Source organism: Panthera uncia, chromosome B1, assembly GCF_023721935.1.
Source record: "Panthera uncia isolate 11264 chromosome B1, Puncia_PCG_1.0, whole genome shotgun sequence".
In the NCBI taxonomy this organism is placed as follows: domain Eukaryota; kingdom Metazoa; phylum Chordata; class Mammalia; order Carnivora; family Felidae; genus Panthera; species Panthera uncia.
The window spans coordinates 33498118-33525485 of record NC_064811.1 but is presented as its reverse complement, the minus strand read 5'-3'; the positions used below and the strand labels follow the sequence as shown (position 1 = coordinate 33525485).

The 27368-nt window shown below is 40.9% G+C and overlaps 1 protein-coding gene across 8 annotated transcripts in view; it reads left to right on the top strand.

Moving 5' to 3' along the window:
• The window catches only part of APBB2 (amyloid beta precursor protein binding family B member 2), a 382316-nt gene that overhangs the window by 135059 nt on the left and 219889 nt on the right, over positions 1-27368 (top strand). For 5 of the 8 annotated variants that reach the window (XM_049631938.1, XM_049631929.1, XM_049631928.1 and 2 more), the window contains one exon: positions 9380-9495. The exons of 1 other annotated variant lie outside the window; for it this stretch is intronic. In XM_049631938.1, coding sequence (XP_049487895.1) covers positions 9450-9495 — 46 coding nt within the window. In that variant the 5' untranslated portion in view covers positions 9380-9449. Of the gene's footprint in view, positions 1-9379; positions 9496-22777; positions 22824-27368 lie in introns of those variants that run through there. 2 more of the 8 variants (XM_049631933.1, XM_049631932.1) reach the window with 2 other exon arrangements.

Genomic DNA, 27368 nt, shown 5'->3' with positions numbered 1-27368 from the left:
GGGAGACACAGAATCTGAAACAGGCTCCAGGCTCTGAGCTGTCAGCACAGAGCCCGACGTGGGGCTCGAACTCACGGACCGCGAGATTATGACCTGAGCCAAAGTCGGCTGCTTAACTGACTGAGCCACCCAGGCGCCCCACTCTTTTTCTTTTAAAGAAAAAAAAATTTTTTTTTAGTAACGTTTATTTTTGAGAGAGAGAGAGACAGAGTGCGAGCAGGGGAGGGGCAGAGAGAGAGGGAGACATGGAATCTGAAGCAGGCTCCAGGCTCCGAGCTGTCGTACATAGCCTGATGCTCAAACCCACAAACTGCGAGATCACGACCTGAGCCGAAGTCAGATGCTTAGCCTACTGAGCCACCCAGGGGCCCCCAGCTCTTTTTCTTATATTTACTTCCATATAGTTAATTAATACATTCATATTGATATTTCTTTTTTTTTTTTTTTTTCAATTTTGCACATTAAACATTGAATTCCTATGAAGGAAGTTAAGGAGTTAGCTCTGGGGTTTTCTGTTTTGTTTTGTTTTTAGGAGTTAGCTTTGTTTTATTCTCCTTCACTCTCTAAGATAGTTGTATCTCAGCTTACTTTCACTATAAATATTTTTCACAGCTAAGCTATGCAGTGTACTATGACTTTATATTCTGTTATGTGCAGCATACTTAAGTTCCTTTTTTTGATTCACTTATTCATCCCCAAATTCTCAAATAAGGTCAGACACAACAGCTTTTGTCTCAGTTCTTACATGTGCACATATGTGTGTATGACATTTTTTTCCAGAACCTTCTGCTTGCGTGCTCCATTCTGGACTTTACTCTTGAGACCTTATGCACAGCTGTGGACCTGGAATTTTCTTTTACTATCATGTTGGGAATTCTCAATTGACCTGGATGGGTGGCATCTCCCTTGCTTTTGTCTCTCTTTTGCGGAGGCACATTGCCCAGTTGCTTCTTGAGAAAGAGTGTGTATGATGTATTTTTTTTTTTTTTTTTTTGAGATCTGGCAAGTGTGAAAATATCATTTAGTCTCTCCTCATACATGATTGGTATAGAATTTAAAGTTGGAAATTATTTTCCCTGAGAGTTTTGGAGGCCTCATTCCATTTTGTCTGCTTCCAATTTTATTATTGAATTGTTGGAAGCTTTTCTGTTTCTGGTTATTTTACATGTGACTTTTTTGAGCGGAGGGAGGAAGCCTTTAGAGTCTTTTCTTTTAGTCTCCTAATATTCTGAGAATCCATCATAACGTGCCTTGTTTTTGTAACTTTTTTCATTTATTGTGAAGATTTTGCAGGGGGTGGTGGAAGATAATTTTCTTCCCATTGTTTTTTGTATTCTTTCTTTTTTGGAACCCTTACTTGTCAAATGCTGGAACTTTTGTATTTTTCCTTCAGTTTATTGTTAAAAAATTTTTTTTGACCTCTTTTTTATTTTTTCTTCTACTCCAGGGTGCATTTACCTTTATTATTTTCTAACCATTCTATGGATTTTTTTATATCTATGATCATAATATGAATTTTTAAGAATTCTTTCCTGTTCACTCACTATTTCTATTTTTATAGCATCCTCTTCTTTTTTGCTTTATGGATGCAATATCTTTTACCCATCGGAGTTAATAATGTATATATGAAGTTTCCAAAGCTTCTAGCATTGACTCTGTTTCCTTTTAAAGTTTCTGTTTGTCATGTTAGACTCTTCATCACATGTCTGGTGATTGCTGTCCATTTGATATACGTGGAGACACTGAAAACTGATTGGAAGTTCTCTGCATGAACAAGTTGACAAGCTCTCTCTCTCGTCAACTGGTGGTCTTACTATTGGATGGCTTTTTCTTTTCAGAAGCCCCCTTTGTCTGTAGTTTTAGTAACAGTAGATCTCTTTACTCGGGCTGGTTAGTTTCTCTAGAAAAGTCTTCTAATTTCCTATATGGCCGGTGCTGTAGAAACCCAGCAAGGGAAGGGGCTGTGGATCTCTCCATTCAGAGTGTCCACTTTCACTCAGTCTTCTCTTTCAGTGTGATGTCTCTACTAGGTCATTGTTCCTAGTGTCCTGAGTCCAGACCTTCTTGGGTTTAACTTTTGCAAGGAGCAAACCTGAGATGGAGGGAGAGATAGTTGACAGGCTTCATGGTGGAGGAAGGATCTGGAAGTTTGCTCCTTAAAACGTCTTGCAAGCAGTGCTCTGGTTTTCAGTGGCATCTCCACACTGCCCTCTCCATCCAGCCTGGACTTTTGATGAAACTGTGCCTGAATTTGCACTTTCCTAAGGTTCCTAAATAACCCATATTAGCTTACTTCTTCATGACGGTTCTGTCTGTAGACATTTAAGTTTTGTCTGTCCTTGCATTGCAAATTTACTCATCATTGGCCCATCTGATTTCTATTTTCCAGAATTTTTTTCCATTAAGTTTCTTCTCTTCCATTCTCTTTCTTGTTATATGTATATCTCTGCCTCTTGCTAAGTGTCATTTAGTGGCATTTTAGAGGGAACAGAGTTAAGCACATGATTGTAATCTACCACATACAACTGAAAATCCCTGTTAGTGAACTTTTGATATCTGGCCTTTCAATTTGGATTCATGGTTGTCTGGTCCATTAAAGAAAAGTTTATTTGGTTATTCCAAGATGGATTCCATTTATTATACTTTTCAGTTTCATCCAAAAATGGAGCCTTTTTCCTGTTATGTACTCATTGTCAAAATGAGCTAGTTGTCACCCTTTCTTGATTTGCGTAGATAACAGGAAAAAGGCTCAGTTATGTCTAAAGTATAAATTCTAAGCGTGGCCTCAAACCCAGTCACAAAAATAACATACAATTTCTTTCTTTTTTTTAATGTTTATTCATTTTTGAAAGACAGAGAAAGACAGAGCACAAGCTCTGTGGGGCGGAGAGAGAGGAGGACACAGAATCTGAAGCAGGCTCCAGCCTCTGAGCTGTCAGCACAGAACCCGATGTGGGGCTCGAACTCACGAACCACAAGATCATGACCTGAGCCAAAGCTCAGCCGACTGAGCCACCCAGGTGCCCCATATACACTTTCAACATTGTAAAGAAATAACGTCCACTTTCTATGCTTTTCCATAACCTTAATCTCACTTGGTTCAGTCTTTCTTGGATTTTGTACTAGTTTGATTTGAGTTGTGTCCAAGGTGGAAAAACATTCTTTTCTATGTGGTCCCCCTTGTATTGTGCAGGACACTGCGTTTTTATGAGTTATCTCTGTAGATTGTACAGAACAACATTAGACCATGACATCTTCTCCATTTCTAGGATAAAATCACTCCCTCTTATGAAATGTGGGAGCGTTTATAATGTGCCAGAGCTTACATTATTGGACATGTAAACACCATAGCAGAATCTGGACCGTATATAATCTCTCTTTCAACTTTGTCTTTAAATAGTACTTCCATTTTAACAGTAGCAGGTGATTTTTTTCTTTTACAATGTTTAACATATTATTAAGGTATAGCAAAGATTGTAAAATTATTATGGGCCTAGTCAGTCACTGTAAAGCAAAGAGGAAGCTAATTCAAATTTTAAAGGTTTTGTGTCCTGCAGGATTTGAATGAGTATCAGGGAATCTGATCTTACTCCTAATCTAGAGTTTAGAACATCTTTTTTTCGAAAAACAAAATAATGTTTACCTTCACATGATAGAATTAATATTTTCCTGTTTCAAGCGCTCCATGTTCTTTGTTGATAAATCAAGACTGAGAGCATATAGAAGTTCAGAGAGGAAACATTCTGTTCAAAGGTTCTTGTTTTCATCACGATAGGTAGAGTGCTAGGCATCTGTTTTGTGCTAAAGCTTACTAGAAGTGTCACTGCCTCTGAGCAACAAGCAGGAAATACTTCTGTCCTTAAAACCAAAAATAGATGCTCTTTCTCATCATCATAACTCAAAAGATCATCTTTTTTAATGAGATGGGCACATCCCCTGTGGTTTTCACAGATTTAAGAATCAGATTATTTAATGCAGAGCTTGGAGAAAAATAGCTCTGATAAGATAGATAATGAAAATTTTACCGAACGCTGAAACAAGAACTTTATCTTTCTGCATTTTTCACCTTTTATTTTTCATTTATTATTTTTGATGATTCCTAAAGAGATTCATTCACCTGTGTTATTTTAAGATGTCAGTACATTTACGTAATTCTTGCTGTATATTAACTTCAAAAGCTCATCACTGCAGAGGAAAAAAAAATTGCTCACAAGAAGAATTGGATGTGTTAGGATTTAGGTATACTGTATACTTTAGACAATTGTACAAAGTATTGTGTATTAATGTGTTGGCAGTTGGAAAGGTAAAAATTGCTACTTTGCTGATTTTAGAAAGTTCTGCCTGTGTTTTAGAAAGTGGGGCAAGGGAAACTAAAGAGAAACAAGTAGAAGTAATTTAAGGGAAATAAAGTAATGTATTTGAAAGTGCTTTATAAACTTCCGAATAACATAAAGATGTTAATTACTGTTTCTGCAAGCCTTGACTTAAAGAGAGAAGAAAGATCCAAAAAGACTCAAAAAAGAAAAAAATGGGAAAAAGAGAAAAGAACTAACTCGGATAGGAAAACGTTCAGAAAGAAACACATTGAGAATACCATAATGGGGGGGGAGGGGTTACGTTCTAGCTTTTTTTAAAATCTGAAAATGCAGTAGTACTTATACTTCTTATTTAAGCAGTTAAGTTAAAAACATTTTATAAACCAAAAGTTCTGCTGAAAATAATTTGGGGAAGGAATCTTATCATATGAGTTGGCAAGAATTGGGTGGAAACCGCAAGGCAGATGACTTTCTCAGCTCTAAATAAAGATCTGTGTGTCATAGGGGCTTCTGTGCGGTGCTTCCACTTAATTAAGGTTTAATTTACATTTGTTGATATCATCTGAGTTGTACATTTTGTTCTTATTCACACCTTTACAAGGTAGGTATCATTAACCCATTTTACAGATGAGGCATACAGGGTAATCGACTTGCCCCCAACCACTTAATTCTCCAGTGGCAAAACCCTCATTCATCCAACCCTTGAGTTTATTCCCACATCCCCACAGATGCTTCACGGCAGAGCAATTAATTCCATTGTGTTTCTAGATACTTGGCTTATTGGATCTCTCTAGAAGAAGTCCTTGTTAAATAACAGTAGTCAACTTACAAATATCACCCCAGGGCATGTTTTAGGCCTGGCTGTGTTTGTACTAACTGACTTCAAATGAGCCCTACTATTTGCATTCTGTAAGAACCAAGGAATAAACAAAGAAGACATCTCAGCTGCCCAAGTATGGGTTCAGAGTCTGTGCACTGTGCCCTTCACACCTTATCTGGAGTTTGGTATTTTAAGTTTCATTCTCTTCTAAATTTTATTTGGTTTCCAAAATCATAGCTGACTTGAGAAAGGGAAAGGTTCCTACTCTGACCGCAATGAGACTTGACTCTTGAGGGCTGGGGCGAGGGCGAGGAGATAAGGATATGAAAGGCAGCCAAAGTGTCTCCTGGAGCCGAGCAGTCAGCGGCCTTTGAGTAGAAGAGCAGACAGCCCTCTGTGCCTCCGAAGCTTGTCTCGCCACTGGCCTTCATAGGCAGGTGTGTTCCATTTACCAGCAGTGCGCACAAAACCAGTATTGCACCCTGTCCCTCTATTCCATTGATTTTTTTCTTCCTCTAGGATCCTGACTCTGCTTGGTTCTAGACCTGGATCTGTAACTTGGATTTCACCTTTAGCTCTCCAGGGTGTTTTTATACCTGTACTTTCCTTGCTGTTTGAAACTCCGCAATCTTAGTTTTGATTCTCAGAGTGTCCTGTTGGCTTTGGGAGGAACTCCAATCCTGCCAGCTCTGGTCATGGCCGTAGAAACTCAGCCTCTGCCCAGTATCCCCTGAGCCAGCTCCTTTAGTTCAGTGTTTTCATGTTCCAACGGAGCAAGATAATTGGTAGTCATATTGATGATCCCACGTCACCAAAGATTAATTATATTCTGTATGTTCCGAGAAGGCATTACATTTTAGAAAAAAAATTTAATCCAGTACGGTTGAAGCTAAACCCATTTTATTACTTAGATGGGTAGTCAGTCCTTCAACTGTTATGAAAATCTTGATCATTCTCAAGATCTTCTTCCTCCTTGCGGTTTCTAAAAAGCAGAAATTATATAGTATTATAACAGCATAGTGAGGCAGAGAATTATAATGAGTTATAGAATATTTGTGAGGAGCATAACCAATTTTTTTTAGTAGCTTGCACCAGCTTTCTTATCAAAAAATGGTTCATTAAAACAAAGTCTTTTTTTTAACGTTTTGTTTACAGATTTGTCTTTTAGGTCAATAGCAGCAAATACTTAAGTAGAGATGCTACAGTATCATAAAATAGTTAACAAGGGAGATAGTGGAGCAAGTGGTTGTTGACATGAAATGTTTATTTTGGGGAGAATTCTTGGCATTTTTGCCTCACATCAGCATAATAAGGGTTTGTAGAAGAGGAGGGAAACATTAATGTATTTGTTGAGGATAAATGGCCCTGTAGAGCATTTGTGTTAGTGAATATATTATGGATAGTCCCATAAATATAGTAATTAAAAAGTTGCACACTAAACATTTTGTGGACAGGCATAAATATCCCTCTCCTCCCCTCAATGGCCTGCATTCGAGTGAATAGTGCATTGTTCCTCTTGGTTTCTTAGTATTCTTAAAAATAGGAAAAAGAATGGTAGTCTCAAAGATTTGTTTCCTTCTTGGGGTATTGGCTGATCAGATGGGCAGAAACAGATTTGATGTTTTTAGGACTGAGTTTTTTTTTTTTTACAGTCAGAAAAATGTCCCATAATACCTACTAAAAAAACAACAACAACAACAAGCAAACAAAACAAAACAAAACAAAACAAAAAACAGCAACAACCCACGCTTCCTGGCTTTGGGAAATTTAATCGTTAAAGTTATTTCCAGACAGTACCGGAGCGTGCTGCCGTATAATGTGTAAAATGTGTTCAGTAGGGTCAGTGATACCACAGAGCTTATGTGTTGTAAAAGACGCGAAATGATGAATAATATAAATATATATTAGGGACAAAAACATAGACCTGTAGTGAGTGAATTTTCTGGATTTTCAAGGAAGCCAGACTTGATTATCTCATTACTATCTGTTGCCCCAGTGGGTTGAACCTGAGTAGGTTGCTGTGTGAATGAGCATCTGGGAGGAGAGGCACCATGCTGTTAGAGTAATGACGTCCTGTCCTTCACACAGAAGGGTAACAAAGAAGGCAGACAGATGTAAAGTGGGCAATTTCTATTCCTTTGCATGCTCAAAATGTTCACACCTAGCTATTTTCCCATTTATGAGGCATCCTGTTTTTCATAATTTCATTTTTTCTGAATCCTCTTACTTACCACACTATATGCATTTATGACTTCATAAAGATTTTTTCTGTGAGGAGGAGAGTAAATGCAGTTGAGTCTGATTTGCAGCTTGGCTTTGAGTCAATTAGGTTGAGAAAAGAAGGAATAGACTATTCCTGTTCTCACCATTTAATTAGCCTCTTTACCTCTTAGTTGTGAGAGCTCTTGACTTATGTACTGGCTTGTCGATTTATTCCATACTTGTTGACTGTTTGCTATGAATCCTATGCCCTGGGGATGCAAAGAGGAATGGCCCAGTTAGGTTTCTGATCTCTTTGGAACCATGTCCATCCTGGCTGACTTAATGACAGTGACATGTTTATCTAGAATTCTGAAATTCAGCCATCTTCCAAAGATGGCCTGGAGGTGTTCATGGTAACAGAATAGACCAGCTCTGGAAGCCTCACAGCTTTTGAAATCACAAAATCCGCCTACAAAACATAAAATCTACTTTTTAAGGTGTTTTCCGTTGCATTAGACTTTCTAATGAACCTTGCTGTTGTGTATTTATTGGAGTGCTTTCCAAGAACTAAGTCACTTCCTGCACTTCTGAATTTGCCAGAACCTGAAGTGGAAAGTGGACAGGAGCCTGAGGGGGATGGCGTTGCTGCTGTCTGAAGAAGCATTACGCTGGGCAATCTCAGAGGCAGGAGCCATGGCCAACTGTACTCCCTTTCCTTATCTTTATTTTCAAATGTCTGACTCTTCATTTTTATTCACCTGGTCATGCTTGGAGGGGTCTTTGAATTGAAGCATCTTCTGAAGCCTTGTGAGATGGTGGGTACTGGTTTCACTGAATGAAACTTATGTAAACCTTTGGCAATGTTGGCACCCCAAGCCAAAGGTCATTTTAGGCAGATCGTTCTTCTGGATGTTTTACTTACAAGATGCTTTTTCATACTGCTAAGTTCTACTATCGATGTGCTCGCCTCACAGATGCCCCATCCGTCCTGATATGCACTGGTGTATGTGTTTATTTACCTTAAAACAGGTTTGGGCTGTTTCAATTTTGGAGGGTAGCATGAGTGAGAAACCAAGATTTTCAAGATCTAGGTTGTCAAACAATTTACATGTCAACCCATTCTCAGTAAAGAGCCTTCCCAGCTGTTTTATCTACAGCATTATTGTCATTTCATCTATTGCCTCCAACATCCCAATGCTCTTACCTACAACCTTGCTGTAACTAGGTTTGTCTTTATTCCTCTAATTCTAATATTCTTCTAATATCAGAGGGTTATGGATTTCAGTGCCTGGCATATAGGAGTGTTCAGTGTATGTTTTTTAAATGAGAAATTAATAATGACAGCAAATCAGTGTGATGTCTACAAAAATGAGAAGTAATCTTTGCATTCAGTTGACTTCAGGAGGGGACATGAAGGGGGCTTCTGGGGTGCTGATAATGTTCTAGGTTTTGATCTGGTGTGTCAGTTTAGGAAAATTCATTGAGCTGTTTACTTAATGGTATGTGTACTCTTTCTATATTTATGTAATACTTCAATGGAAAGTTTTCTTAAAAAATCAGTCTGATGTCTTCTCTACCCAGTACAGCAGATTTCTTTTTTTCTCTCAAGCTTTTAGAGTTTTTACAGGATATTAGTTCAGATGTCACAACAAAGAACCAGGCTAGAGTTGTTCCTTGACTTTAAGGAAGAGTTGAGGGGAACACCAACAAAATGTGGGTGGGATTGCCTGGTCTTCTGAAGAGGGCCAGGGAGGGCCAGCCCTGATGGATAGACTTGCAGTGACCTGCACTTCTGTCACACTTATTACAGGGGCCACATGCTAACCATCAGTAGGCTCTGTGTGCGCCTGCAGTGACAGGGGGACTTCATCTTGCATGTGACTATGAATAATTCATAAATGTGGTTAGCTGGAAATTTGTGGTCATCATTAGCATTTTAATGAAAAAAAATGCAGTCATTATCCTAAATCTGTTTTGTTTCTACTTTTTTTTTTTTTTGTCTCACCCCCACCCCCACCCCCATCCCTATCCCTCATGACAGCTAACCATCTCAGTCTTTCCTGAGTACTTGGAAACTGCCGAGGCCCCTGCTAATGTGCTGACTGGTCGCTATGGGCAGACGGTACCCGGAGGCTCACTGTCACCCAGGCAGCTCATGTACGTATGGGATTGGTCCCTCTTCTTTTTTCCTTTAAGTTTCATTGTAGACTATTGCGGTAAAGGTTTGTAACATTTAAATGAGAGTGTTTAGAAATGCAGGAGGATGCGTTGCTCTAGGGTACGTTTTTAATATTGAATGATGGGAAATGTTATTTAAATTAGGCTTTTTCTAATCCAGTGGCCATAGAAAGCCAGAAGTATGTATCAGCAGTAGTCTCCCTCTTCTGTTTTAATGCATCCGCTCATAGATAGGGGTTTTTTTTTTTTTTAAGTTTTTCTTTTCATCACAATATATAACATTTGAAACAGTAGGAGTGCCATAAATTAAAATCATTTCCCACTGCTTTTTACAATTCTTTTGAGTAAAAAAGTTCCCGGACCCAGAAGAGAAGTCCTCTGGGCATGGCGTTGTTGAATACGTGTTAAGGAGAGAGCCCGTGACTCTTTATTTGTTAGCATTCTCCAAAGGAGGAAACTCCTGATTCCCTCAGCGATGACTTTCAGTGTCTCACAAAACTTGTTTTTCCAATTATAGTCTTTCAGGAATGGCTACTGTTGTGGCCTTTTCCTGTTTGTCTCTATCTCAGATTAATTTAGGAGAAAAATTATTATTGCCCCTTTAATAATCTCTCCTATTTCTATAAAGGAGAGTTTGTCTTAAACTTATTTTTTGCCCCTTTAGACTTTTAGGTTTGGGCCAGCTGTTTACATATTTATTTGCTTTTGTTGCTTCCTTTGGACCTCTGGAATTTTGGCTTCAAATCAGGGGTGTGCTTGGGGTAATTTCCCAGAGTGCCTTTGCTCCCATATTCTTTTCAATGTTTATTCATATCAAGTCCCATTTCCTTGTACACCTCCATGTTTTTCTTCATAGAAAAGTTAGAACTGCCCTCAAACCCTCCCCCAGACCATTGCTTCTAAAATATAAGCCAGGTTGTTAGAAGCAGTGGAGGAAGGGAGAGCTGACAACAGAGCAGAGATTCAGACCAACCACCAGCGATAACAGCCCACAGCGGGGGGATAAACAGCTTTTACACGTATAATTTAGTATCCTCCAACAGCATTATTATGTTACCCTAAAATTAGCAGTTTTCATAGTGAACATCAGAAAAAATTTACCCTCATACACTGTAAGATAGAGGTCAGCAAACTAGCCCATGGGCCAAATCCAGCCTACACTTGTTTTTGTAGGACCTGACAATTGTTTTTATATTTTTAAATGGGTATGTAAGCACCTACATAATCTACTTTGCCTCTTGGCCCTCAGAGCCTAAACTATCTGCGATCTGTCCTGTTGAGAAAAAATTTGCCTATTCCTGCTGTGAAAGAAGTTGGAAGCCATGTACTATGATTGAAACATATGAATTTGTTATTTTTTGACCAGTTTTGTCCTACAAAAATGCTAATTTTATGTGGTTCAATCTAATATATTTTGAAGAAATTCATCTTTCAAAATGGTTAAAAGTTTGAACGTTGTCAGGGTTCTCAGGGTGGAAGAAGTAAATTTACTTAGAAAATTATGTATGTGGACCAGCTCATCGTTCACTGTCTTCGTGAGTGATTCACCATACATCTTTGGAGCTTTCCAAGGGGGCTTTGAGCTTCACAGCAGACAGGGCTGTTGAGTAGTTGAAAGGAAACATTTCTTCTTCACTTGACTTAGGAAGAACTCTCTAGGAGAAAAACGTCCTTGTTTTACCCTTCCTGGGTGCCAGGGATGTGCTAGCCTTTCCCAGAGGCCTCTGCTGTGCATGGTGCTTTTTTCCGGGTGGGAACGAAGATGAGTGGCTGCATTTTGTGGTGGGCACACAGATGGTTCCTTGGAACTAGAATGTAGTTCTCACCCTTTCGTGCCTTTCGTCTCCTTAATAGTGTTGTTGCACCCTTAGTTCCGTATATTAAAAAACCATCATTTATTTTATGTGGTGTGCTTTCCGTTCTCCCCTTTCTCCCCCCTTGTATCTCCCTTCTCCTGATTACGAAATAAGATTTGCTTGTTGAAACCTCCAGCTGACATTCTTTAGTGGCCCCTCTTAGTGGTAGGAAACATTACCCTCAGCTGCTCTGTCTCCTGTCACCTGAGGCAAGAAAATTAAGATGACCTGGGGTTTCTGGACCGGTACTAGGTCTGAACAGGGCCACAATGTTCCCTGGAGGAGAGAAAATATTTCAAGGGAAAAGAAATTCTCTGTAGAGTTTATAATTTTGTCCTTAAGTGTGGTCAGAACCATGAGTCTAGGGTTGATAGTATACAGTGCTGTGCTCTGAACAATTTTTGAGGCTCATATGGCAAATTGGAGTTTTAGATTTTCAATGTTTCTGTCTTAGGATCATCATTTTCCCTTTCAGCACTGTCTTCTTTCAGGATAGGATGCTGTTCTTTGGTGGAATGGGGCATGGCATCCATTGAACACCAGAATAAGAAGTCAATAGCTAGAGGTGATCTCCCCACTCTTTTCATGCAGATATTAGTGCTTGTGTTGAGACTAGAGTTTGAAAACTATCCTGGGACTGGCTAATAAGATTGCATCCTTGTTGTTTTGTGTGTTCGCACCTAGCCATTCTCCTGCGTGCCTTCAGCTGCGCCAGCTGTAGCTGTCAGGATCTGGACTGTGGCCATAGTCTCCTGACCTCTGGCCTGCAGTCCCTCTCCCTGCAAATTGGGCTCATAAATCCAGCCAGATTCACCTAATGGCCTCCCCGTGGAGAATGTTTCGTGCATCCCCACTCGTCTAGAAGGTCACCCTGACATTTGAGTCCTCCACATTTTCTTTCGCTGCCCCTTATTTTAGTACCCCTGACTCATGGTTAATAATAGTTTTTGTTGGTAGTATTACTCCTCAGCAGATATCTTACACTAGCCTCAGTGGGCTCCTCCCACCGAGACATACTGGTGCCTTTGGGTCCCTGTGCCGTTCCCTCTCTGGAATTCAGATCCATCTTTTGACCACCTGCTGCAACTCTACTGTGGCTTTAGGGTGTAGCAGAATTGCCCTCATTCCCAGCAAGCTTCCCTGGTTTCCCAGATAGTAGTAGCGTGTGCCCAGGTAGCTTTTAAATGTCCCTCCTGACGCTTATGTCCCAAATGGCTCTTTATATTTTGGAATCTTTATATACTTGGTCTGAACTTTGACACTAAACTCTTTTTCCACTTCCCTCGTCTTCTCTGCCTGTGAGGACAGTGCTTTATCTATGGCAGATCCTTAGATAATTGTAGCATCACTTTGGGTTTGGGATGCGATCTGATAATTGTCTGCAGGAAGCCCCCCGTAAGCATTTTCCAGAGCTCTGGGCCGAGCTTGCCTCCAGGGCAGTCCGTAGCTTCAACATGTGCTGCTCACCTACCCCTGGCTCTGCTTCCACCTTCCTTTCCCTCTCTCAGAGGGTAGCTGTTTCCTCCTTTTCTGCACTTAAGAAATTTCTGTTTCAAACGTTTAAACAGTGACAGGCACACACAACCGTTTCTTTTGGCCTTCCCTTCTTGACCTCCTTGGTGTCATTAATGAAAGGCTTCGTTTTGTTTTGTTTTTTAAGTTTATTTATTTTGAGAGAGAGAGAGCAGGGGAGGAGCAGAGAGAGAGAGAGAGAGAGGGGGGGGGAGAGAGAGAGAGAAATCCAAGCAGGCTCCACACTATCAGCGCAGAGCCTGACATGAGGCTCAATCTCATGAACCCTGAGATCATGACCTCGGCCAAAATCAAGAGTTGGATGCTTAACCGACTGAGCCACCCAGGTGCCATGAAAGGCATTGGTTTGTAAAGATTCATCGTGTTATCCCCATTTCACAGATAAGAAAACTGACGCTTGAAACAGAAAAGTAACTTGTCAGAGCAGAGTTGCAGTTTGAGCCTGGGTTTTATCCCCTCCACCCCACCCCGCCTGACCTTGTCCCCATCTGTATTCTCTCCTACGCTGGGGTTGTCTAGTGACCTGGTGATCATTTATTTAGGTGGTATCCACTCACAAGTTCTCCACACCAGGGCTTTTGGTAAATACAGGTCTTAAAGACCTACAAGATTCAGCATCAAAGAATGCCGACATCTGTCTCTGTCTCCTCTTTTATCCAATTAAACTCGGGAGCCACAAATGACACAGAGGCCTTAAGAGAGCACTTCGTGTAGAAAGAGTAATAGTAATAAATACCTTAATGGTAATAACACTTTTAAATCATACAAGTAATACATGTTTAATATAGAAAAAAATTAAAAATAAAGAGAAAATAAGCTCTTACACCTCCACATACCAAGAGATTAACCATTTTATGCCTTTGTTGAATACCCTTCTGTAAGTCAAATATTCTCTCTCGATATATTTATTTTCTGATTATTTACAGAAATGGGATAATGTCGTCCATGGTGTTTACTCAACAAAGTGTCATAAATATCTTTCTAGACTAGTACGTTTACTTTCCTGGCAGCTTAAAACCAGCTGTGGCCAGCGGTAGACTATCTGTGTGGTATTCCAGAGGGAGGAAGTAAAAACAGTTGAATGCAGGGAGGCTGCTTGACGTTAAAGAACAACTTTTACCATGGTTAAAAAAGGGCTGGTTAGGACCTGTTACATCGATTTTCAATAACCATTAATGGGTCTCAGCTCCCAGTTTGGAAAGCACTGGCCTAAGAGATCACATGCTAGTGGAAAGCGTCCTTGGACAGAATTGGTGGTGGGGGAGTGGGAAGGAGCAGAGTTTCTGAACTCAGCTGGGGTGTGAGGAAACTTTCAGAATTTGCGTTGAGTCCAGAAGTCTGAGAGCAGTGCTCAAGATCATTAATAGTCAAGTGGGTTTCAGTGCCCAGGACAGGCAGGAAATGACGCAGTCACCCAAAAGAGGGGCTTTCTGCTCTGGTTTTAATCGGTTTTCCTGGTGTGGGAGGAAGTCCTGCAGGATTGTCCAGATGCTGGTGATCACAGCTGAGGAGTCCTTGGGGAGTCTCATAGTTTTAGTAGTAAGATTCCCTGAACAGTGAGGGGGATATTGGAATTGGGGAATGTTAAAGGAACAAGATTTTATTTTTTTTATTATTTTTTTTTTATTTTTTTAATATTTATTTCTGAGACAGCGAGAGACAGAACATGAGTGGGGGAGGGACAGAGAGGGAGGGAGACACAGAATCCAAAGCAGGCTCCAGGCTCTGAGCTGTCAGTACAGAGCCCAACACGGGGCTCGAACTCACAAACAGATCATGACCTGAGCCAAAGTCGGTTGCTCAGGTGCCCCTAAAGGAACAAGATTTTAAAAATAACGCTGATTAAATTCTTCCTCTGTCTGATGGGAGGAAAAAAGATCCATTTATCTTAGAAAATGTATAAATACTGAAAAGCACAAAGAAAAAAACCCATCCTTAACATTTTGGATGTGTTTTTTATGGTCTTGGTGCATTGGTACCTTTAGATTAAACATTATTGTGATCATACAACATGTCTTATGTTACCATGTGCTTTTTGTCACTAATTCATCATGAAAATTTCTGACATTAAATCTTCTTTTAGTATGTGATTTTTAACAATCTAACACATTATTACATTGCACGGGTATATCGTGATTACCAATCACCCACTGTTGAGCATTTAGGGTATTTCCAATCTCTTGATGTCCTTCTGGATTAATCATCACTCGTAACTCTATTTTTCTCCTTAAGAAATGGCCATAGGTGAAACCGCTGAGTTAAAAGGTTGTTTGCACATTATAAAGACATTGCTATGCACACCCGAACTGCCCTCTGGAGAAGTTGTATCTATTTCCATTCCATTGCCCTTGTGTGAAGACTGAACATTTCTTCCTATTCTGGAAACGCAAAGATAAAAAACACTTTCTGATATGATAGGTTAAAAATGCTATCCTTATTGTTATAGTTTGCATTTTCTTTTTTTCCCCCTCATATTGAGGCTTAACTTTTTTTTATCTGTTCAGTAGTCGAAAATCAGCTGCATGAAATATGTGTGATGCAAATGTAAAAAAACTCAACTTCTTTTTGTGCAGATAATGTAACTTGTTTTCATTGTGTGTGGTTTGTATTGTGTTATTATTTTTTTTTTTAATTTTTTAATGTTTATTTTTGAGAGAGAGAGGGGGGGGCAGAGACAGAGAGGGAGACACAGAATCTGAAACAGGCTCCAGGGTCTGAGCTGTCAGCACAGAGCCCGATGTTGGGGCTCAAACTTGGGAACAGTGAGATCATGACCTCAGCCGAAGTCGGATGCTTAACCGACTGAGCCACCCAGGTGCCCCTCTATTGGTTTTAAGTTAAATGTCTAGTTCTTTAAGAAGACAAGTTGCCAGGGTTTTCATATGGCAATAACCTGAGGAGTTTAATTAAAATAGGAGAGTCCCTGCACTTAGAACTCTGTGTTTGATAGCAAACAGCCTGTGATTGCTGCGGAGCCCTGGATAGGGAGACAGGAGGCCTGAGTCCAGACCTGGGCCTGCCAAGTAGAGCTAAAGGCATGGACAAGTTATTAGAACCAACCGAGTCTTGGAGTATCTGGGTGGCTCAGTGCAGTGCATTGAGCATCAGATTCTTGATTTCGGCTCAGATCATGTTCTCATGGTTCATGGATTCAAGCCCCACTTTGGGCTCTGTGCTGACAGTGTGCATCTGCTTGGGATTCATTCTCTCTCTCTCTCTCTCTCTCTCTCTCTCTCCCTCCCTCCCTCCCTCCCTCCCCCTCCCTCCCCCTCCCCTGCTCATGCTGTCTCTCTCTGAAAATAAATAATTTTTAAAAAAATTAAAAAAAATAACCGAGTCTTATTTATGACATCTGTAAATTGAGGAGTTGGACTGGATGATATTTAGGTAATCTCTAGTTGAAAAATTCAATTATATTTATTTTCGACAAAGAACAGTGAGTGAGTTTGGCCGTAGGGAGAACCAGGTCAAAATCAGAGCAAATGAATTCCAAACGTAGAACTCAGAAAATGAATGGGTAGTGAAGTATTATTTAAACTTGGATTTTAACTGCTTAAAATGTCTGCAAATAGGCCAAGACAAAGAGCTTTTAAAGGAGAGTGATCACATTCAAATAAGTAAAGGTAATCCACTTTACTACATAATAGCAGTGATAAAAATAAAAATGCTTTCACAAGATAATGTTTTGGTTTATCTAGTTAGCTGAGACAGTGTGATAGCATCCACTTCCTAGTGTGCTTCTGATAGGAAAAGTTTTGAGTAACCATTATGAATGTGATTAAGTACAAGGCCTGACATATAGTAAGTGCTCAATAAATATACATTGAATGAATGAACAAATAAGTACTTACTTGAAAACTTACTTAGCATTGATGGGGGGTGGAAACTCCTTGCACATTACAAATTTTTCCGAATCCTGTTTTGTAACACACTCGGTTCTCTAGCTTTGGTTGTATTCGGGTAGCTTCTTTCTATACGTGACAGCCCACACTGTTTTGCACCCGCCTGACTCATTATCCTTCTCACCCATATCTCCTTAGTTTCCTCCTTTGCAAGATGGGAAACAGCTCTAAATGCCCTTGTATGTTTTTAGGGTCAGTTTCTTTTATCTCTGTCAAGGCTGAATTACCAAATCTTCCTGTTCTCCCTCCTACCTCCTGTATGTTTTCTGTTGCTGCTGTAATAAAGTACTGCGTAGTGGCTTAAAACAACACAGTTTTATTCTCTTACCATTTTGGAGACCTGACGTCTGAAAGGGGTCTTACTGGGCTGCCCAGGTGTCAGCCGGGCTGATTCCACTTGGAGTCTCTCTCTCGGGGAGAATCTGTAGCTTTGACTTTTTCAGCTTCTGGGAGTTCCTGTGTTCTTGTCTTGGGGCCCCTGTCTCCGTCTTCAAAGTGGATCGCTCTAGTCTCGGCTTGCATCACCTTCTCCCCTTCTGTAGTTAAATCTGACTCTGCTTCCTCCTATAAAGACAGTTATAATTGCATTTAGTGCCCCCCAAAATATCCAGAATCTCTCCTCCTTTGGAGACTTAGTCCCATCACATCTGCAGAATCCATTTTGCCCACATCAGGTCACTTCACAGCCTCTGGGGATCAGGATGTAAGTATCTTTGAAGGGGAGGGGACAACATTATTCAGGTTGCTACACCTTCCTTCTCTCTTGCCATGTTGTGCTTTTCCCTTTCTATTTACTACCAACTATTTGCTCTTGTATGAACTTAACACACACATGTGTTTGTGTGGGAAGTTACTGCATCCACTTAGAGAATTCTTAGTTTCCTCTCAAGCAACTCCTCTCTGAATTGCTGTGCCAGGTACTCTTGTCAAAGTCGGAGTGCTGTCACCTGACAGGAGTAAGAGGCAAGGTTTAGTACGAGGAAGGATATAGAGAGATGCCAAACCCAAGACACTGTTCTGCTGGCAAATCTCCAAATCCTGTTGGAGTAAACCCTGCTTGTTAGCGGACTCTCTACAGCTTCCACCCAAACTACCTTCCAGTTCACGAATTCGTTCTTTGGCTGTGTCTGATCTTATTGAATTGGCCCGTTGAGTTTTTCCCCTTAACCGAGATATAATTCACACTCTACAGAACTCACCCCTTTAAATTATAAAATTCAGTAGCATTTAGTATATTCACAAAGACGTGTGACCATCACCACTGTCTAATTCCAGGACACTTTCACCACTCTGAAAGGAAATCCTGAGCCCATCAGGAGTTACTGCCACAATTGCCCACCCTTCCCCCTCAGAAACCACGGAGCTACTGTGTCTCCAGCATAATGTTTTCAAGTTTCATCCATGTTGTAGTACTTCCCAGCACTTCATTCTTTTTTGTTGTCGAATAATATTCCGTCGTACAGATATACCACATTGGTTTTTCTTTGTTTTCTAAAAAAGAGAGAGCACAAGCAGGGGAGGAGAGCGGGGGACCGAGGATCTGAAGCAGGCTCTATGCTGACAGGCTGAGCACAGCTGGGGCTTGAGCTCATGAACCACGAGATCATGACCTGAACCAAAGTCAGATGATGCTCAACTGACTGAGCCACCCAGGTGTCCCGTATTTGGTTTTTCTATTCATCCCTTTATGGACATTTGGGTTGTTCCTACTTTTTGGTATTCTAAATAACGTTGCCATGAACATTCACGTACAAGTTTTTGAGTGGACAAATGTTTCCGTTTCCCTTGGGTATATACATGAGAGCAGAATTGCTGGGTCATATGGTAACTCTATTTTAACCTTTTGAGAAATTTTTAGTTTTATAAAGTAGGTGGACCCTTTTACAATCCCACCAGTAATGTGAGAGGGTTCCCTTTTTTTGGCATCCTTACATTACTTTTTATTGTCTTTTTGATTATAGCTGTCCTAGTGGTTGTGAAGTAGTATGTTATCTGGGTTTGATTTGCATTTTCCTAATGATTTGATGATGTTGAACATCTTTTCAAATCCTTTGTTCATTTAAAAACATTTTTTTTTAAGTTTACGTGTTTTGAGAGAGAGAGAGAGAGAGTGAGCGAGCGAGCGGGGGAGAGGCAGAGAAAGAAGGAAAGAGAGAGAATCCCAATCAGGCTCCACACTGTCAGCATGCAGAGCCCGACACAGGGCTCAAACTCCTAATAATATGCGAGATTGTGACCTGAACGCAAATCAAGTGTTGGTCGCTTAACCGACTGAGTGACCCAGGTGCCCCTCCTTTGTTCATTTTTAAATTGGGTTATTTATCCTTTTCTTCTTTATATATTCTGGTTACGATACCCTTTATATATTCTAGTTACTATAAAAATTTTCTCCTATTCAGAAATAGGAGAAAAATACTTGTATTTTTACTTGCTTGATATTGTCCTTCAAAGCAAAAAGCTTTAAATTTTGATGCAGTTAAGTTTATGTTTTTTGTTGTTTATATTTTTGATGTCATATCTGATAAATATTGCCTAATCCAAGGTATTGAAGATTTGGTCCTATTTTTTTGCTAATAACTTACAATTTTAGTGCTTACATTTGGGTGTTTGATTCATCTGAGTTAATGTGTTCTCAAGCAGTGGTTCAGTTCATTCTGCTGTATGTGCATATCTAGTTGTCCCAGGACTGTTTATCAAAAGACCGTTCTTTCCCTTATTGAGATAAGTTTTATAATTTCTGCAAAGAAGCCAGATGACTTCTTTAATAGGGACTGCATTTAATTTTTAGATCGTTTTGAGATATATTGCTGCCTTCATAGTATTGCCTTCCAAATACATGTATGTGGATAGCTTTCATTTATTTAGGCCTCCCTTAATTTCTTTCAGTGATGTTTTATAGTTTTCAGTGTACAAGATTTCTACTTTAGTAAATGTATTTTTAAGTATTTTATTCTTGTTTGATGTTGTTATAAACAGAATTGTTCTCTTTTTTTAAGTTTATTTATTTTGAGAGACAGAGCATGTGTGCGTGTGCGCATGATTGTGGGAGGGGCAGAGAGAGAGGGAGACAGAATCTCAAGCAGGCTGTCCACACTGTCAGCACACAGCCCGCTGTGGGGCTCAATCTCATGAACTATGGGGTCATGACCTGAGCTGAAACCAAGAGTCGGAAGCTTAACCTGCTGAACCACCCAGATGCCCCTAACAGAAGTGTTTTCAGTGTATGGAACTTGAACTTGTTTGTAGGCATGTGTGTTTTTGTGCGTGTACACTATATACATAATACGTAGTGTGTGTGTCTGTGTGTGTGTGTGTGTGTGTATATCTCGTTTCCTTCCTTCCTTCAGTCTTGCAATTTCTAGTAGATTTTTTCAAATTCACCTGCTGTCCTTTCATGCTATCCTGTTTTTGTATTCTGCAGTTGTTTCAATACAAAGCCTCTTTCAGACTTTCCACTATTTTTAGCTCTTGGACGCAGATTGTGCCATTTGCGTTGGCCATCTCTCTTTTTCTTGTTTAGTCTTAAACTTTGTGAGGGCCAGTCAGATGGGGGGTCATTTGCCATGGGAGTCCAATGTGAATAGGAATGTGGAGACTCAGGGCATTTTTTTCATTTGCTTCAGTTCGTGCTTCATTGGTATCATTGCTTCTGGACCAGTCTTTGTATTATTTTTTGGGACAGGGAACCTGAGGCTACATGAATGTTATATGTTTGGATACCATACCTCCCTATAAGAGTAGTCTTGGGATTTTGACTTGATATTGGTGAGGCTTTAAAAATGTTGTTTGTTGGGGTGCCTGGGTAGCTCAGTCAGTTGAGTGTCCAACTCTTGATTACAGGCTCAGGTCATGATCTCAGGGTTTGTGAGATCGAGCCCCACATCAGGCTGTGCACTGAGAGCATGGAGCCTGCTTGGGATTCTCTCTCTCTCTCTCTCTCTCTCTCTCTCTCTCTCTCTCTCTCTGTCCCGCCCCCACTCATGTGTGCACATGCATACTCACTCTCTCAAAATAAACAAACATTAAGAAAAGTAAATTTTTTTCCTTCCTTCCTTCCTTCCTTCCTTCCTTCCTTCCTTCCTTCCTTCTCCCAAACAAAAGCTTCCTTGCAAAGCTTAAGGGGTGGGAAATGAATATTTTCTAGACGTTGTTTTACTGAGGGGCAGCCCTTTGTGACTGCCAGAATAGAGCAGGTAGCTCAGCTTTGTCTGGCCAGGTTCATGGGTCCTGTGGTCTGTGTGCCCCTTTCTTTGTAGATTATCAGAATCTTAGACATTGAGGCCATACTGTACTCTGATAGCCTTCCAAGTGTTCAAGTGTTAATGTTCTCTACTGACTGAGTTCCATCTTCAGTTCTGGCCCAGGGATTTACTTCTCGTGATTTTGACGTTTTTCTTTGTAAAATAAGGTGTTAGGTATATGTTATTCAGGTTTTCCATATATTTGAAACAGGCAGAATCCTCCTTTGTCATCTTGGCCTACCATATGGACTAGAACTTTGGCACAACCTGACTGTAGGATTTTTAAGACCTTTCAATCACCAGATTACAATCTCTGATTTCCAGAGAACCTTAAATATAAATGAATGTTTAGTAAATATTAATTCAGTGTATGGGTGTTCTGCAGAGGTGCCTTGCACCTGAGTAACCCCAGTTTTGTAGTGTTTTGAAATACGGTCTCATCCATGGACTCCTGACCACTTGTAGAACACTGCTTTCTGTGCACGTGTCAGAATCAGTAAGCCAGATTCTAGATTTTTACATGGCATGTGAACCAAAGCTGTGCACTTGCTTATCAGAGTCCTATCTATTGCCTGTATTTTTAGATACTCATAAAATAGAGCTTGTCTTCGTGTCTAGTAAGTAAAGGTTACATCTTGATGTTAATGGTAATAAAGAAAGGTGACAGCTCTATATTTATCTCTCAGGAGAGAGAAATTAAAGTTCAGTAGTCTAAATTAAAATCCCTTCTTTGCAAATTTTTGCTTTTTTTTTGTCTTAAAATTCCCTCTGTAGTCTGCTTCTGAGGTGGACGTTTGAAATATTGCATCAGTCGAATGCAAACTGGTGCAGCCACTCTGGAAAGCAGTATGGAGGTTCCTCAAAAAATTAAAAATAGAACTACCCTACGACCCAGCAGTTGCACTACTTGGTATTTATCCAAGGGATACAGGTGCGCTGTTTTGAAGGGGCATATGCACCCCAGTGTTTTTAGCAGCGTTACCGATAATAGCTGAAGTATGGAAAGAGCCCAAATGTCCATCAATGGATGAATGGATAAAGAAGATGTGGTATGTATGTATACACACACACACACACACACACACACACACACACACACAATGGAGTGTCACTTGGCAATCAAAAAGAATGAAATCTTGCCGTTTGCAACCACATGGATGGAACTAGAGGGTATTATGCCAAGCAAAATTAGTCAGAGAAAGACAAGTATCATATGACTTCACTCATATGAGGAATTTAAGATACAAAACAGATGAACATAGGGGAAGGGAAGCAAAAATAATATGAAAACGGAGGGGAACAAAACGTAAGAGACTCTAAAATATAGAGAGCAAGCAGAGGGTTGATGGAGGTGTTGTGGGAGGGGGATGGGCTAAATGGGTAAGGGGCTTAAGGAATCTACTCCTGAAATCATTGTTGCGTTAGATGCTAACTAACTTGGATACACATTTAAAAATAAATAAATGAAAAGATGCTCAAGAAAATGAAACATTGCATCAAAATTTATTTCGTTCTGGTAATGAAAAACTCTCCTCTTCACGTGGATGCTCTGGGTTTAGCATCTCCCTGCAGTACCAAGAGAGAGCAGAACCAAGAGGCCCTGGGTCAAGTCTTCACCAGTGTAGGAGTGGCCACCCTGGAAAGAAGCCTGTTTGGTGTCTGCCTAGAAAACATGGCAGAACAGTCCTTGGAGGGAACTAAGCGGGACTTCCCTTTTTATTTTCTACAGACTAACTTTCTTGTTCCATGAACAAGGAACCTGTTTGCATAGTGTGGTGAGTACCTGCAAATCTCATACCCAGCATTTTTGGGACAACAACTCTAGGGGCTTCTGAACAGCCTTTCCCCCAAATTTCAGAAGAAGAAAATTCAGATGGTGGGATGGATTAGTCTTCTGTATATGTGGGTAGATTTTGACGCAGAGAGAGATGAGAAGAATGTGTTGTCCTCAGGGAGGTGAACACAGAACTTCCTGCGAAAGCAGTAATTGAGAGGAAATCTTTCATCTAAACTTTAGGAGGTTAAGACCATCTTCTGGGAGCCACCTCTGGAAATGAAAGAAGAGAAATATGCGACTTTACGGGGCAGTTTTGAAAACAAAGCAGATAGAGTTATTTTTCCAGGTTTGCTGGACACTTTGCTCATTTATGCAAACCTGAAATTATTCTCTGGGGAAGTGAACTCTGCTGACCTGAAAGAAGGTCACAAAAATCCTTGCAAAATGAAACCCATAGAATTCTGAAAGGAATGACTTGGCATCTTTCAGAGTCATGAGATAGGTCAGTTTGTTGTTAGCCTCTGTACTCTCCAGACTTTCCTTTAATGAGTGTGTGAGTGTGTGTGTGTGTGTGTGTGTGTGTGTGTGTGTGTATGCATGCCTGTGTGTTTACGTGTATGTGTGGAGAGAAATAGAAAATAGCAAGCACGCACTATTGCATATTGTCTGTAGAGAATGTTTTGTTAAAGGTATACCTAGACTTAAAAAAATTTTTTTTTGATGTGTATTTATTTTTGAGAGAGAGACAGACAGGGTGTGAGTGTAGCAGGCAGAGAGAGAGAGAGAGAGAGAGAGAGAGAGAGAGAGAGAGAGAGAGAGGCAGACACAGAATCTGTAGCAGGCTCCAGGCTCTGAGCTGTCAGCATAGAGCCCGATGCGGGGCTCAAACTCACAAACCATAAGATCATGACCTGAGCTGAAGTTGGACGCTTAACCAACTGAGCCACCCAGGAGCCCCTATATCTAGACTTTTAAATCATTTTCTCCCTTTCAGTTTTATGGAAAATACTTACATCTGTGGAATTACATTTGTTTTCTCCTTAGAGTTCTTTCTTAGGAGTGTCCAATCATGGGAAGTGTTGATCCCCATCTCCCAGGGTCTGAGATTCCCCAAATGGCTTATGTTGCATATTGCTTATTTGGAACTTGATACCAATAGATCCAACATGATGTAGCTAAATCATGCATGCATACCTGCTACCATTCTATTCTTGTGACTGGGGCTTGCTTAAGGGTAAAGAGGATTTCCTGTTGTTTTCCAATGTCAGGAGCTAGAAGCCTTTTGTTTTTGAAATCCGTGTTCATTCCACTGAAGGGTCCAGTTTAAGCAAGGCTTAAAAAAAGCTTCCCCTTTTTTTCTGATTGAGGAACAGGGTGGAGTTAAGGCTGGAGGGCGGATCCGAGCCAATTAATAGATACGGATTGATATGGTACCTACTATACTTAATGCTGTGCTGTCTCCCCAAGGATGGAGAAGAGTTACATACTGTCCTCAGAGAGTTCATGTTTTCATCTGTAGACATGACCAAAGGTGACAGTTAGCAAAATCAAATCACGTGGTGTAGCAGCTTAGAGGAGGGGGAGGCCAGTAAGGATATGTGTGATCAGTGAAGTTCAAGGACCACCCAGACCCCAGATTTTGAGAGCTTCCTCCTCCATAGGACCGAGGTCTGGGAACAGATGTGATGCAGATCACGGAGGTGGCAGAGCAGCTATGGGGTTGCAGGTGCCATGGTGTTATTTGAAGTGCACATGAAGTGGGGTATCATGGAGGGACCTGTTGAAACGGGACTGCAAGGGAAGGATACAGCCCTGTGAAGACAAAGAACATGTTCATGATAATGAGTTATTTATATTATTAATCTAGCCAGACACTGTCGTAAGAACTTCACGTATGTTCTTTTAGTCCTCCCGGCATCCGTCTGTGATAAAGGTACTGCTGCCATCACTCAGTTACAGATGAGGACACTGAGGCACAGAGGAGATAAGTATCTTCTTTAAGGCTACTCCGTAACCAGTGTAGTTGGCATTTGAGTCCGGGCTGTCTGGCTCCAGGGTCTGTGCTCCTGACCACTGTGCCGCCTGCTTCAGTAGCTGTGAGAGGAGGAGGAAGGGGTTGCAAGCAAGAGATGCTGCTGGCAGGAGAGGAGATTCCTGGGTCGGGACTGCAGGGGGGAAGTTCCTGGGGACGCAGTGTCTGTTTGGTGGCTACCTCAGGGAGCTAGTGACCTATGGGGAAGTTAGAGATCCGCTGCATCAAGATGGCCCCAGAAGCAGGATGGCAGAATGAACAGCCTAGAGCCTTTCTGTGTGCTGGGCTCTGGGAACAGAGCAGTGAATAAGGTAGGTAAGGTGGCTGCTTCCCTGCAACTTCCATTCATTCTAGTGACGGAGGCAGACAAGAGGAAAGCCACCCAACGGAGAAGATAATTATGGATTCTGGTCTGTGCTGTAGAGGAGTCAGTGGCATGACAGAGTTACTGGACAGGGCCCACAGGACATCGGGTGACATAAGGAGATGTCCCTGAAGAAGTGGTGTTTGATCTGTGATTTGAAGCATGGGAGAAGCCAGCTGTGTGAAGAACTGAGGAAATCTCATTGTGGTCAGTGAGAATGGAGACAGTTCAAGGAATGGAAAGGAGGCCAGGATGTCCAGAGCATAACGGGCATGGTAGGTCATGGTGACAGATGGGATTGGAGAAGGAGGCTAGGGTGAACAGACTTGAGAGTCTTCGTAAGGAGTGTTGATAATTTCCCAAGAGCAGTGGGAAGGCACTGAATGTTATGGGGGGGGGGGGGTTGGTGTCATGATCCCACAGGAGATCCAGGGTGGTAGAGAGATGCGCTTGTTTGGTCAGGCAGGATCGTGAGGTGGATGAGAGAAGAGGGAAAACAGAGTGGGGAAAATACATTTAGGATGCTTTAACCCTATCCTTAACGTTTGTATCTCAGCTAAAATGGCCTTTCTGCCTAGCGAAAGGTGAAACCTCAGGTAGAACTCTGTAGAATTCATTGAGGTGCTGATGAGTATTCACAGCACTCACCTTTTGGCCATCCGACTGTCAATTTTCATCTGTTTATATGTAGAGAGAAAAACCAGAACTTACAAACCTAAAGATTAACCAGTTTTTGTTTGTTTTTATAGGTGTTGGAATTTGTAAAACATTACTTTATATGTAACAGATGCTTTTGAGATGGAGAGCAAAAAACACTTAGGAAATAACTGTGTAACTGTCTTTTCTATTTATTGGATGACTTTCTTATCCTCAAGATGGAGACTCAAAATGGAGACAAATAATTGCCCACCCAGTGCCTATATCCTGCTCCAATTTTGCTCACAGACTCTGCATTTAGTTCAGAGTGCATGGTGGTCAGTCTCAGACACTAGTTGTGATGGTCCAAGCCAATGTGTGGGTCCTGACCCCCGATTTCCCAGAGTTCTTTGTAACTGGTTCACACCAGCTACATGTGACCTGGTTCTGGCTGGTGAGACCTGAGAATAAGTCCTGTGGGATGGGAGTGGGGTTTCCAGGAAAGCAGTTATTATCCTGATAAAACCGGACACGTGAGCCTGTCAGTGCCCTTACTTGCTCTCGCCCGTGTTCGGCCTTGAATATCGATAAGGTGTCTGAATGCATAGCAGCCCTCATGTCACCATGAGGTAACAAGCACGAAGGAAAAGCCAAAAGCATCACCGAGCTATCTGCTCTGACATTGTTCCTGTTGAACTGACACCAGTAACCCTGAGCTTCCCAACTACTTCCTATTTATTGAATTCACCGTTAGTTAGGTTTTCTGAGACTTAAAGCTGAATGCAGTGATCGTAGAAGTTACAGATGTTACAAGCTTTTTCCCGTATGCCGTGATTGCCTTGTAACTGTTCTGTGATATTCAGTATGACCTTTAGCTTGTGTGAAAACTGCCTCTGAAAAGGACATTCTAACTTGTATTAAAAGTTGTTCACAGTTGAAAGCGATGAGTTGTGGACTTAGAAATGTAATTTTCAAAATAAATGAACTTAGCCTGCACGAACCTGCTGTAGCAAGTACCATGGAACCATGCTTCATGGCCGGTATCTTCCTTATGGCCTTTTTTATGATAGTCTTAGTCAGTGTTCTGGTGAACTACGTTGTGTATATTTATGGCTTTGTAGGAAACTATAGCAGTACTAGGGGTAATAGCATAAATAGTCTGATTTCTTAAAAATGTGAAGCTCCAACAGGCTTTATTGGATTTCAGGGTAATGGTATTATTAAATTTTCTACTTCTTTTCAAACTTTTTATGGCTAAGTTCCACCCTGGGGATTTCAAGAAATCTGGGGGCTAGTTCTGTACTTTTATGGAAAACCATTTATCCTGGAAGTTTGCATTGCTGAAATAGGGGTAGGGGAATTAATTTGGGTTTTCTTTTTTACTGGCTTGGACTTAGTGCAAAAACTCAGCGCATCATTTTCCACGTGGAAGGTTGAAGTGGTACTGTGGTAGGCATCATGAGATAATTTAAGGTATAAAATAAAAATGGTCTTCTAAGCTCTTAGGAAAA